Raw genomic sequence first — 14,705 nt, 5'->3', positions numbered from 1 at the left:
TCATCTTGCTATTCTCCTTCTCCTTTTCCTTTTCTCTGTTGAATTAAACTTGGTCCAAAAGCCCCTGTCAGGACGAGGTCCTCCTCATTGGGGGCAAACTTCATCAATCCACAGTCCACAGTCGCCACCGGCTCGCTCATCAGGGACAAACGTACACTTATAAAGAACATCTTATTCATTTTTTATCACCACATGATCTGTGTAAAGCTGCTTTGAGACGATGTTCATTGTTTAAAGCGACATTTAACCTAACTTTAATGCAACAATAAGGATACTAAATAATCCCCTCTCTCTCTCTCTCTCTCTCTCTCTCTCTCTCTCTCGTTAAACATGGTCCTATCCCATTGTTCTATCCCTTTCTTCTTTTCAGATCCACCTGATCCACAAATCCAACTGGTATAAATGAAAGATTGATCTATCTATCTATCTCTCTATCTCTCTATCTATCTATCTATCTATCTATCTATCTATCTATCTATCTATCTATCTATCTATCTATCTATCTATCTATCGTAATATTCTGCCAAAGTCATTGCCAGAAAAGTAATGATCTAAATATTAATTGACACCACAGAAACTTTAACGTTAAAGTATTTAGAAATTACTGGTACACAGCTACTTTGGTCAAGTGAAATATTTCAAAGTTTAGTTTTTAAATCTTAATAGAAATATAGGCTCTAAATTTGCTGATGATTTTTTAAAAATTACAATAAAAAATTGAGCAAAAACAACTACAGCAACAAAAAACGAAAAAAATACATAAGATATTATGTTCCGTGCAGGTTGAAAAGAGTGCGTCAAAAATTGCATTGGGTTGAAAAGATAATTATGTGTACTTGTATGTACATGTAGGTACATGTATGTACTTGAGGTGGCCATTGTGAAAAACCCTTTGTATTTAAGTCTTCTAAAAGGCAGGAGTGTGTTTTGCTGGTGAACTAGTTTTAGTAGTCTAAGAAAGTTAAATGCTCAAAAGGCAAGTAAAATAAACTGCCCAGAAGATTTTTTTTAAACAAAGTAGACGCCACTGCAGACTCTTTAAAACTTTTAATAATATTAGAAATTAATTTCAGAATCCAAATTCCATACACACATACTGTCCACTTTATTTAAAACCTTTACAGCTAGTGCTCTATGAGATCATTTATCACAAACACAGGTTTTACACAGAATGGTCTGAAAAAAGAGTGTAGCAGTTCTGTGGGTGTAAACATCTTGTTGTCTGAGAAGCATGACCAGAATAGTACCAGCTGACAGGAAGACTGTGGTAACTCAAATAACCAGTATACAGCTGCTCACTAGATGTTTTTTCACTATTCTGTACTACTCTGAAGCAATGTGTTTGTGGAAATCCCAGGAGATCAGCAGGGTAGCAACAACCATGGCATTTGTTGTTGAACATAAACTGAAAGTCTTTACCTACATCTGCTTGATTTCATGCATTTTGCTGCTGCCACAGGATTGGCATGAGCAGATGTACAAATGTTCCTATAAAAGTGGCCAGTGAGTGTAAGTTACAGTGGGCAAAGAGGTAAATGATGGTTCAGTGATGTTTTAATCACCCAGTTATAGAAGATCTTTGTTTTTGTAGATAGAACACAAAATATATGTTTTTTTAAAGGACAATTTTACCAAGGCAAAGTAAAAGCATTGCGGTATAATTGAGTTAATTACAGTAGTCACCCATTAAATCCTACTGTAAAGTAACAAAATGTGCGTTCATTCATAGTCTTTATTATTGGCAAGTGACTTTGTCTCCTTTTGTTTCCTCCAGGCAGCAGGAACTTCATCACTATCCTCTAACTCCTCTGCCACACGCGCTCTTGCTCTCTGTCTGATTTGATTGATAAAGGCCGATACCTCCTCGTCTTCTTCATCCTCTTGTCGTGTTCGTGTCCTTCCTGTAGTTGTCGCATTTTTCTCAAACTCCGAAGAATGAGTAAATTTCCGCTTTGCTGAGTACTCCTGGTAACTGTCTTCTTCTATTTCATGTCTGGGGTAGTGTCTCCCACTTCTGTAATGACTAGAATCTGATATTCCATTGAAAGAGTCCTCTTCTCCAAGGGGTCTCCTCCTAGAGTTATAGCTGATGTCTGGACTGGGACCCCTGCTTAAATCAGATTCACTGTCAACCTGACTTTGTAAGAAAAATCTTGACGCAAAGTCCTCATCGTCATCTTCAATAGCTGCAACTGAGCTTCTTCGGCTCGGAAAATCAAACTCAGAAAGCTCAGGAGGTTCTTCGAATATTGGCCTGGACATGCGAGGTACAGCTGCATCTTCACCATAACCTCTTGGTTTTTGGTGGGGTGGTCTTACATTTTGGAGCCATTCATCAACAGTGGAGATGTCGTTTGCAGTGGCTGGAAGGTGGAGAATTCCTGAACGCCCATAATCTCTTTTAGATTTAGTTTTTTCACAGGATGCTGATGAATCAATAGTGTTTTTTCCAAAGTGACTATCATCATCTTTGTCTTCATCCTCATCTTTGGGCTTTTTCTTCTTGAACAAAGTACTTCGTTTATTATCTTCTGCTATCTTCTTAATTTCATAGGAAGCCATCTTATTTCTCATATCTGATTGGATTTCTTTTTCCATTATATCAAGCTTGTGCAGGTTTACTTGGTCTTGGAATAAGCTATAAAGAGGTACACTAGTGGTGGTGATCTTGCTCTTACGGGAGCTTAATCCAGAAACTGAGGATAGCCTGGATGCCCCTCCAGCAGATAAAACAGATTCAGCCCTTCCAGCTGCAGAAAGTACAGATGCAGCTCTACCTCCACCTGAAAGAACAGATTCTGGCTTGTTGCGAGATAAACTATTATAGGTTGAGCCACTTAGTACGGAAGACTTATCATCATCCACACCCCGGTTGGGTCCCATAGCCGATGCTGCACCCAGACTGAAAACGGACCCTGCTCGTGATGGAGCAAGGCTTCCTCCCATCATCATTTCCGCTTGCTTTTGCAAAAGGGTTTCATTAACCACATTTGCGATCCAGTTTTGGATGTTTGCTATGTTAACCATTGGCTCCCCATTAGGTCCCAGAACAGGCGCTGGTGGCTCAGGTGGTGCTAATGGGACTGCAAGTTGGGAATTTGTGCTTCGGCCAGAGTGAACTGACGATCTGCCACTTATTACAGACATATTATCATCTCCTGCAACACTTGCAGAAGGAAAAGCACCAGCACAGAAAGCAGAGAGTGGGATGGTACCAGTGCTGAGGGAGCTTTCGGTCTCCCAGCCACACACCGATTGGCTCTCCTCTAGAGTTTTTCTGGAGCGCTCAAGTATCTCTTCTCTCCGTTGTCTCCTCTTCACTGTGGCTGAGTCTTCTCCACGACTCATCTCCAGAATCTCATCCTTCTTTTCGTCACCACCATATTTCTTCTGCTGCTTTAGTTTCCAAGTCTGATAGGCTGTTAAATTGACATCGTCCAAAGAAGGAGCAGGGTTTTCTGCTTCACCATCCTTATTTTCACCACTGCCGTCCACTTCATTCTTCTCTTTTTTATTCCAACCAAACTGTAATCTTTTAATCTTCCACCTCTCAAGAGGAGTCAGTTTGTCTTTGTTCTTCTTGCAGAAGTTGTACATAGAGCTTGAGTCAGACATTATGCTCTCTAAATCATCATCTACCTTCTTTTGACTTGCTTCACTGTATGCATCCTCATCTTGCTCCTTGGAACGGTATCTTGCAGCTGCCTGCTCCTCAATCTCTCTAAGGCGTTCTTTCCATAGATCAGCATAACTGCTGCAACTAGCAGTCGACACTGAGTCTGAAGCGGGCCGCCGAGGTCGGCGCTTAATCCGCTCCTTCACCATCTGAACATCTTCGCTGGTCACACTTTCTAGATCCTCCGGCCGTGGGACCCTCCCGTTTCCCTCCCCTGCAAGCGATCCACAGTCATCCTTGTCGAACATTAGCTGGGCCTCCCACCACTCATCATTTTGGTACTTCTCATTTCGTTTCTGCCACTCTTGAACCATTTTGTCTACATCGCCATCTTCATCTTCTTCATCCTTCCCAGGCAGACAAAGATCTTGTGCCCCCGTCATCAAATTGCTTGTGCCTCCAACAATGCCTGCTTTAAAGGCAGCCGCAGCAGCAGATGAAGCAATGCTGCTCATGAGACTCACATTGTCCTCCTCCTCTTCCACCACGATGGAATTGACCTTAGCACCAAACGTGCTTCCATCCTCTTCAAGACGTGCCCTAGTGTCAATTACAGAGGACTGGCTTAGACTATCATCATCGTCTTCATCCCGTTCCTCCAGCAACGTCTCATTAAGCTCACGAAGCTGCTTTACAAAGCCTTCATTGGGGTTTATGGCACGCTTCTTTCTGATTTCCATCAATGCCTCCATGATCGTCATGTTATGAAAGATCATTAAGTAAGCGGCAACTAATATGGCTGAGCGGCTTACTCCCATCATAGAGTCCACCAGAACCTTTCCTGTGCACAGGGAAAAACAAGTACACAAACAAATTTATAGCTGGTCATCATTTATTTCTGTCTCTCAGCTTAGAAAGGCTTGTCCTTATCCTGGTTACTGAGTTCAACATATAATTTGCAGGGGTGTCCCCGACTAAGGATTTGCATAGTAGAGTGCTACATTGGGACTGGGATCCCATTGGGCCCAACTCAATTTTGTGGACACAAAAATCAAGTGAGCTGGCGGGAGCGAGACATACACGTTTTGGGAGCGGGCAGTAATGCCAGAATTTTAGAGGGAGCGGGTGGGAGCAGGATTAAGGAAACATTCCAGTGCAGGGCTCTAGCGCATAGTTGACAATGGGCACCCAAATATAACCAAAGTGCCACGATCTTCACTTCATAACACCTTCACGTGAGATTGATAGTTGAATCAGTCTCCTCCTATAGAAGCATCAACTATTCTCTAATCGGGTTCACCCCTAATAATTTGCATAATTGTCTTTTGTTTGTCTCCTTAATTTCACTTCATTTCCAGAAGAACAGGGTTCAAAAGACTCTTTTCTCTATATATATCTTCACTTTAATTATGATATATTTTCTTTATTGTAATAGTGGATATTTTTCAATACATTTGGCCATGCATAACTTGACTCTCAAATAATCTTCTAACACATTTTTTTGTACTATAGAATATACATCCTAATGAGTTCCTTTTACCTTTATGCGTCAGCAAAACCTCATCCAGGAACTCTGCACACGGTCGTAAGTGTGGCGAGATGTCGGCATCAGAGAAGTCATCAACTTCAATGCCCATGTAGGTGATGTTCATTCCTTGATAGAAGCTTTCGCCTGTGTATACGCCAGTACCGTGGCCTGCATTTAAGATGTGGGTGATGCCAAGACGCTTTAGGCGAGCTTTGTTAACTGCAACTGATCTGTAAAACGAAATCGTTTCTACGTTAGATTTCTTTTTACGCTGATCTGTGAAATGAAATCTATTTTCTGGCTGTCACGGAAAGACGTTTAGTTGAACAATAAATATGATTTTAGAAGGAGCTTCAAGAAACACCACAGATATAAATGAGTCCAATTAGTTGGAAAGGACAGTAAATAATACTTTTTTTTAGTTTTTAGTTAATTTGTTAGTATTAAATATTATGTATTGTAATGAAATAAATGGTGTCACAACTATAAAAAAAACCAGGATTTTTATATTGTTTTTTAAATAAACTAGACGACTAGATGAAAACAGTTCATTTGTCAGACACAGACTATACTTCACAAACAGAATGAAAGAGACAAGGTTTCAAATTTATGATGACACATTCACACTGGCCACAAAACTATAAAGACATCAAAGGCACTATTGAAGACCCATCAGACCACAGACAACCTGTCAACTTGCCTCTGAGTACAAAAGCTGAACAGAATGGTAAAAAAAAAAAATCACACAATGTGTTATATCTCCTGAAGCTTTTCTTCAACCAAAAGATTTATTATATGGGAAAGTGATGTGTTGATTGTTCCTTCACCCACCTTTAGGCTTTGAAACATGTCACTAGACCATGTATAAGAAGCCTTGTAGTATCTAGCAAAAGGATCTTTTCTATATCGCAATAGATACTATATGGACAAAAGCACTGGGACACCTGACATTTCCAGCCATATGTTGTTCTTTGGAGGCACACAATTGTACAGGACCTTTGTATGTAGTAGCATTACATTTTCCCTTCACTTGAACTAGGAGACCCAAACCTGTTCCAGCACGATGCCGTAATACACAAAGCCAGCTCCATGAAGATATGGTTTACATGGGTTTGGAGGGAAAGATCTTGAGTGGCCTGCTATAGAGCGCCGACCGTAACCCTATTGAACACCTTTGGGATGAATTAGAATGCTGACTGCACCCTCCATTCCTCACCTACATCAGTGTGGAAGTGGGATGTTTAGAAAGCGCAACCAAATCTTATAGTAAGGTGTAAACAAACCTTTGTCCATATACTGTAGTATATGTATGTGCTAAGCAATTGTAGGTGAAACTAATGTGTAGATGTCTAGAATTTGTCAGTAATCTGTAAGTCCGTGTAACTGACTTTCGGGAAGCATGTAAAAAACTTTATATTTATAGGGATGTGGTAGCTTAGTGGTCAATGCTTTTAGCCTTTAGACCTGAAAGTTGTAAGTTTCAATCCCAACTACACAAACCTGCCACTTCTGGGCCCCTGAGCATGGCCCTAAACCCTGATAACTGCTCATTTGAATGAACGAGATGAAATGCAAGTTGCTCTGGCTTAGAGCATCTGCCAATGCCATAAATGTAAATCCCATTTGGTAGTAATGTACAGTAATATACAATTCCATAATTTATACAACTGATCAGTTGAGGGTTCTTGCTCGCTGTTGGGATTTGACCTCTTGAGATTACAATAAGATGTTCAACATCCTATCCAAGGAGCGAACACACCCTTTAAGTGCTGTTGATCTTTATGCGAGTGTATTTAACATTTTTAAGTAAAAAGTTAAAATGTAGAACTATTACTTTAAGTTTTTAAAGTAAGTTCTCAATAGAGAAGATACAGGTTGGTGTTTGATAGTAAAACAACTTTTTGTAACGATTATATAAATGGTTGTGATAAGAGGAAGTGTCTTGTTTTACAAATGTGCTTCATAATTAAATGCAACAATCTAAGCAAATAAAATGAATGCCATGTCTTAAAAATCAGTGCACACTTGCAAATTGCTGTGCTATAAGAGGGATAAAGCATTTGGGCCTTTACTAGTAGAAAAAAACACCTTTAGAGTGTTAATGGTATCAAACTGTAGCACCACAAACTGCCTTACTCCATATTTAATCCCTTATTTCATGACTATACATTAGAAGAATGCTGTATAATCTGTTGAATCTGTATAGTGGTGAATGTTTGTGTATCTGAATCTGCTCACTTTTCCCCGATAAAGATATTGGGCCAGACTTCATCCACAGGGTTAACTGGAGCCTCCAGGCGATCCTGAACTAGAGCTCTTTGGATGTCTAAAACACAGGGTGTGTTATAGGGACTGCGATCATCGATCATGTCCTTGACACGGTTGTAAAGATCCTCCACCATCAGCTGCTCTGCTCTCTCGAGCATACTCTCTGGTGTGGAAGGCAACTTTATTTCTTTGGGTTTCAGTTCTGTGAAGTAAAAACGAGATCTGGAGTTGGTCGAACAAAAATTTGGAGCAAGAATTACCTCTGATTTTAGCATTTAGCTTTGTTATAACAGTGATTCCAATACTACTTATTTGTTATGTAATGCAATGTTACAACAGTGATTCCAATACTACTTATTTGTTATGTAATGCGATGCCAACCAACCTTCATTGATGATCTGTTTTGCAGCAACAGCCGAGGAAAGGTGAATGGGTTCCATGAATATACTCTCCCCGTCTGACCCTGAGATCGTGGAGAAGCGGTCAGAGACGGATGAAAAACTAATAAAGAGGAAAAAGAGAAAAAGACTTGTTTATGGTAGATTTTTTTTTACAAGTCCATGTCATCTTTATATGTTTGTAAAGTTTTTTGTCATTATTAGTCACTTTCTCAAGACTCCTAGTCTACTTTCATTTGAAAGACAACTGGTTTTATACGAAGGCTATAACATTCCTTTGTTCATTTACTTTAACATTTTGATGTCAGACATAGAAATATTGAGAAGATTTTTCACCTCGGAGAAGGACAGCGAGATAATGGGACTGAATATCCTTGACTTTGGGAGCTTCATCTTCATCTGGAACCTTCTGGTCTCCATCTGTGGTGGGGTCATTAGCCGAGGCCATGCTGATACAGTCCTTCTATGCAGATAAGCAAAAACTATGATTAAATGATAACAGCGATGGAGAATGAAAGAGGTCTAGGTTTCTTTATGCATTTAAACATTAAACTCACACACATTTACTAATCCTAATTAAATAACTGTTGAATGATTATTTTATTCATTCATGAACTGTATGGAAAGTGCAGCTACATAAGAAAAACAGACTGACTACAAAATGAAGAATAGTGCCATCATCATCATTCTTTCATCATTCTTTCAATCATTTTTTTGTACTAACCCTGATCTTCCACCACTACCACCATGCATAGGTTTCTGCTCCTAACCCAACTTCTTTAATTTTGCGGCAGTAGCACGCCTCTCTGGATCAAAAATGGTGCGCATCTGCGAAGCATCCGCATTGTGGACAACCCCACACAACCCTTTACATACAAACACGATTCCAAAAAAGGTTGGAACACTGAACAAATTGTAAATAAAAAAGAAAAGCCATGATGTGGAAGTTTCAAATTTCAATATTTTATTCAGAATACAACATATCAAAGGTTTAAACTGAGAAAATGTATCATTTTAAGGGAAAAATAAGTTGATTTTTAATGTCATGGCATCAACACATCTTTAAAAAGTTAAGACAAGGCCATGTTTACCACTTTGTGGCATCCCCTCTTCTTTTTATAACAGTCTGCAAACGTCTGGGGACTGAGGAGACAAGTTGCTCAAGTTTAGGAATAGGAATGTTGTCCCATTCTTGTCTAATACAGGCTTCTATTTGCTCAGCTGTCTTAGGTCTTCTTTGTCGCATCTTCCTCTTTATGATGCGCCAAATGTTTTCTATGGGTGAAAGATCTGGACTATAGGCTGAACATTTCAGTACCCGGATCCTTCTTCTACGCAGCCATGATGTTGTAATTGATGCAGTATGTGGTCTGGCATTGTCATGTTGGAAAATGCAAGGTCTTCCCTGAAAGAGACGACGTCTGGATGGGAGCATATGTTGTTCTAGAACTTGGATATACCTTTCAGCATTGATGGTGCCTTTCCAGATGTGTAAGCTGCCCATGCCACACGTACTCATGCAATCCCATACCATCAGAGATACAGGCTTCTGGACTGAGCGCTGATAATAACTTGGGTTGTCCTTATCCTCTTTAGTCCGGATGACATGGTGTCCCAGTTTTCCCAAAAGAACTTCAAATTTGTATTCGTCTGACCACAGAACAGTTTTCCACTTTGCCACAGTCCATTTTAAATAAACCTTGGCCCAGAGAAAACGCCTGCGCTTCTGGATCATGTTTAGATATGGCTTCTTTTTTGACCTATAGAGTTTTACCCGGCAACGGCAAATGGCACGGTGGATTGTGTTCACCAACAATGTTTTCTGTAAATATTCCTGAGCCCATGTGGTGATTTCCATTACAGTAGCATTCCTGTATGTGATGCAGTGCCATCTTAGGGCCCAAAGATCCAGTATGGTTTTCCAAATTTTGCAACAGTCTTTTTAGCATTAGGCTCCTCAACAAACAGAACTGAACTGTACCAAAGTCTCACACACACACACACACTCACTCACTCACTCACTCACTCACTCGACTGTGTGTCAGTTACAACCTGAACTCAAACACACACTCAATTTATACACATCCATGTCTTGAGCATATTATAATCATACTATACTGTTTGTTGTACTGTACAATGTACAATGTACTGTATGACATATAATACAGTAGGTTTACTGGCCAGCGCTATTTTGTGTTAGGTGTATATGTTCCACACTGTCTTGTATTGTCTGGTGCACTGTTTTTGTCCTGCACTCGGTTGCACACGATGCACTTTATGTGGCAAGGACACCTACTTTAGTCCTTAGCTCTGTGTCCTGTTATGTAGCTGTCTGTTCTGTTATGTAATGTTGTTTTTATGTAGCACCAGGGTTCTGAAGAAACATCTCATTTTATTGTGTACTGCTATATCAGCTATATGTGGTTGAAATGACAATAAATGCTTCTTGACTTGACATATTGAGATGTCGGAAAAAAAACGTTCAAGGAAAAATTTTAAAGTATTTTTCCGGTAATTTTTTCTGATTTTCCTACAATTCTTCCAGGAATGCAATGAGATTTCCGATGAAAATATTTTCTTCGAAAGATTTTGTCAGAGGAAGTGAAATAAAACTGCTGGATGTAATTGAGATGAGAGCTAATTTAAAAGTCACATATTGTGCTATAAATATTTGTATACTTTCATACTTTCAAATGCGGTCATAGCTGTCATGTAATATTCAGGAAGTGGACGAAAAATATGAACGTGATCAAGACTTTCATGAAAGAGATACGAGACAGAAAGAGCGACGTGAGCTGTGGGCATTCCATACAAATGCTAATTATAGTGAGTGTGACTCAGGTGCACAAACAAATGTGACATGATTCTGTGACGTGACTGATTGGAAATAGAGATTGAGACCCTACCGCTAACCATAGTGAATAGAAAAGTGGCGAAAAATAAGATGAAACAAAATGATTTATTTTACTGGATGTAATACAAAAGTGAGAACAAAACGACTCTATAATCTTCCAAGTAAGAATTTGATTGTTGAATGTTTATTTTGTAAAAAAAAAACCCTGGTTCCTGTAAAGTAGCCCAAACCTAAACATTTTTCTAAAAGTCCTAAATTCATGTCACTTCTTGCACACATGGCTACAGGTAGATATGACACTGTATCGCTGATATTGACAGGGATTTAAAGTTTTAGGACGGTGAGAGGAAAATCTTTAAAGAAAAAATTGAAAGTATTTTTCCTGTGCTTCCTATGATTTTCCTACAATTCTCCAGTAATGCAATGTAGAATTCAAGACTTTTTATTGGTCTTCTGCATTTCCATGTGAAGTGGAACGAGTGGTCGACAGTAACGAAGCAAATGAAATTTGTTAGTGTAATTAAGTAGCTTTTTCACATATCTGTATTTTACTGAAGTATTTTCAGTTGGGGAGACTTTTACTTTAACTTCACTACATTTCAAAATCAAATATCTTATTTTTACTCAACTACATTTTGCAAAATCAGTCGTTCCTTTTTATTTATGAGGATAAAAACGTAACTGGTCAAACACACAGCGATCCACCAATCAGGGTCGAGCGAGCGCTCTGTTTTGAACTGGTTTTGATTGGCGCTTGGTGTTTCTACTGATCACCAACATACAGCTCAGTGTCAATTCAACAGCAAGCAGAACATTTAGAGAGAAATAAATGATTGAAGAAACTCGACTCGAACTCGCCTTATTTGCACTATTTTTTTAACTAGTCAAAAAGAGGCTTTTGGGTTCATGAAAATCTGAATAGATATGAATTAGTGTTTGACTCATTAATATCATTCTATTAATAGATAGACGTGTTAAGAGTAAAATAATCCTTTTACATAAACAGTTTATGTTAATTAAGCAAAAGTCTTGTGTCAAAAATTATAATAGGAACATTATAGAAATAATTAATGATTTCGCAAAATGTAGTTGAGATAAAAAGTGAGATATTTGATACAAAAAAAGCGAACAAATTACATTTACTTTGTTACTGTCCACCACTGGTATAAGGTAATGACAATATTAATGCACAGTATTTATAATCACAGTATTTTAAAACATATTTCATTTGTAAAATGATTTTAGAAATGGAATGGATAAAATAGACAGAATAGCTGAAAAAAAGGACAGAATAGCTGTCTGTCATGTTGGTCATCTGGACACTAATGTTCAATGAAATCCATTTTCACATTATGTGGAACACTACAGAGCAAGCATTGCAGCATTACAGTAAAACGTTGCTTGAACATCATTATTTATGTTTTCTTTTGATTCTATTCGAAACGGTTTATATCTACAGAAGCTGGATCATAAATCTTTAATCCTGTTATCCGTGTATATAATTCTATTTAACACATAATTCATAAGAAAATGCAAGAAAATTGTTCATAAACACATTTTTTACAGCATATATTATGGAGTCTAGTGTTTTTTTACTATCAACTTGCTGGTAAATGTGATGCAATACATTCAAACCCAGTTGTTTGCAAGTAACTTATACTTTAATGACGTTCGCCTAATATACCCCCCAATTTTTTTATTATTAAATTTTATTAAAATCATAACAAAACATTTCCGTCTCATTACAACAAACATGTTTCTCCTCACTCGGTCTCAAGCTGACAATATGTTTTAATTGCGTTTATCGTAGCATGTTACCAATAAAAATATTGTTTTGATTGGTTGAGGGAAAAAAATCTGTTCTTACTTTCTTTACTTTTGTTTATTTTACTTAAATACATTTTTCTAGAATTAAACAGTACAATATGAATTGCAATTCAATAGCATTTGAATAAATTTCTCTCCCAGTGTTTTTTCTGTAAATCATTAACGCCAAAACAATATACAGTATATCTTAGCCTAATCTAATGCTGTTTAGAGAATTAGTCTCCTTGGATTGTGTTTGTGAGTTTGTCATGAGAGTGCATGAGTCTTAGTGTCTATTAATAGCACAAGGACAGCTGATATAGGACCCTTTTGGAACAGAGGGGAGGCCATGACAGAGCATGAAAAATAAAGAAAAATATTCAGAGACATTTATCCACTAAATGTTTTTTTCTTATTCCAGTAGCTGAAAACTCTTACACATAATTCTGTCTTGGATAAAAAGCAGAGAAAAGTTTGTCTCTTACCTGAGGAGAGGGGGAAAAGTCTTCTGAGGCCGGAGTGCTGGTAGACGGTGAGACCGTGTGAGAGACTGCTAGTGGAAGTCTAAACTTAGACATCCTCTCACCATAAAGACTGACAGCCACTCACTGCTCAAGAGCCACCTCACACTGGGTGTGTGTGTGTGTGTGTGTGTGTGTGTGTGTGTGTGTGTGTGTGCGTTTTGTAAAACGGGGAGTTGTGGGTAATGATCTAGAAATGTACCAGCTCCAGTTGAGGTTAAACAACCTCTTAATCAGTACTCAAAATGCTACGAATTCTCACTCCCAGCTCGTCACATAGTGTCCTCTTCCCTCTGCAGATCTTCCCCTCATCCAGGCCTGCCTCTGGATAGTGTCCTCTTCGTTTGGAGGCCACTTTGTGCAGATGGGGACAGTATCTCATCAATGCCTTGGGTTGAAATTCCAGAGTAAGAACAGGAGCTTTGGAGACGGATTGGACTGTAGTTAACGTCAACAGTCTGCTACATTGACTCAGGACTACAGTTTGCTTCTGATCATCATCACTGCACCCCGCAACATTGTTTATCTGTAAAAAATGGACATTCGGTGCAACCCAGATAAGGACGGGTTCCCTCTTGAGTCTGGTTCCTCTCAAGGTTTCTTCCTTTTGCCATCTCGAGGAATTTTTTCTTGCCAGTCGCCACCGGCTCACTCATTAGTTACGAACTTACACTTATAAAGAACATATACATTTTTTATCACCACATTATCTGTGTAAAGCTGCTTTGAGACAATGATTATTGTTAAAAGCGCTATACAAATAAAAATGAATTTAATTACATTGAATATAATTGCGTTTGCCAGGATCCTTTTGACGTCACTTTTTGACGCCCTGGGTATCCCAACTAGCATCATTTTCAAAGTGCAGGGTTAGGCTTAGGGTTAGTTATGACGGTGAACACTGTTTCACCGACGGCATTTTGATGTCAAATGAATTTTAAAATCAAAAGTCAGTTAATGAGCTACTGTAGATAAATATGACCTCGGGGCATTCTGCTTACCAAACACCTCAAAAATTTCAACAGCTCTAAGGAAGTCTAAATGAATCCATGTATTTTGTAAAAACAACGCCAAGGGGGTACCCAATGCGTCAAACAGTGACACCAAGGGACCCTCACAAAGCGTCAATATGTGACGAGTTGGGAGTGAGAACGTGTTCCAAAATAACACATTACATATGCTTTTTCTCCATCATTAAACATTTAAAGGCTCTGGCATGGAGGAGTTGTGTTGGATCTATAATGATCTCAGATGTTGAACTAATTTGCTCAGCAGCTCCAGGTTCCACACCTGGAACTCACTGTATAAGACTATAGAAAGGACATCGCTCATAAACACACACTCATGATATGCTCATGATATTTCTCACTCTCTGGTGTTTGTAATGTTTTATTTATTTATAATCACACTCTTGGTGACATCTAAATGAGTCTGGTTCGTCTCAAGGTTTCTTAGTCCTACCTAAGGGAGTTTTTCTCGCTCGTCAGTGATAAATACACGAAAATTTAAGTATAAATGGACTTTGTTCTATAACTCTAACATTCCATAAAGCTGCTTTGAGATAATGTTTATTGTTAAAAGCACTATAGAAATCAAAACAAATTAAATTGAATAAATGTGAAGTGATGAGACACAAACAGTGTGTGATGTCTGATATACTACTTTGGTAGCCAGATTGTCTATAGTGTTTAAATCATTGACATTGAGTTTGACC

The 14,705-nt window shown here is 38.6% G+C and overlaps 1 protein-coding gene across 1 annotated transcript; it reads right to left on the bottom strand.

The window, feature by feature from the left end:
• Nucleotides 1-1,034: 1,034 nt before the first annotated feature.
• Nucleotides 1,035-13,099, bottom strand: dusp27 (dual specificity phosphatase 27). Its single transcript, XM_046838371.1, is given in 7 exon segments — nt 1,035-4,457; nt 5,157-5,374; nt 7,383-7,614; nt 7,798-7,913; nt 8,147-8,165; nt 8,168-8,270; nt 12,956-13,099. Coding segments are annotated over 7 exon segments (3,519 nt in total). The 5' UTR covers nt 13,049-13,099; the 3' UTR covers nt 1,035-1,719.
• Nucleotides 13,100-14,705: the final 1,606 nt, after the last annotated feature.

Source organism: Silurus meridionalis, chromosome 24 (genome assembly GCF_014805685.1).
Source record: "Silurus meridionalis isolate SWU-2019-XX chromosome 24, ASM1480568v1, whole genome shotgun sequence".
NCBI classification, from domain to species: Eukaryota; Metazoa; Chordata; class Actinopteri; order Siluriformes; family Siluridae; genus Silurus; species Silurus meridionalis.
This window is presented reverse-complemented; position numbering and strand designations above follow the sequence as displayed.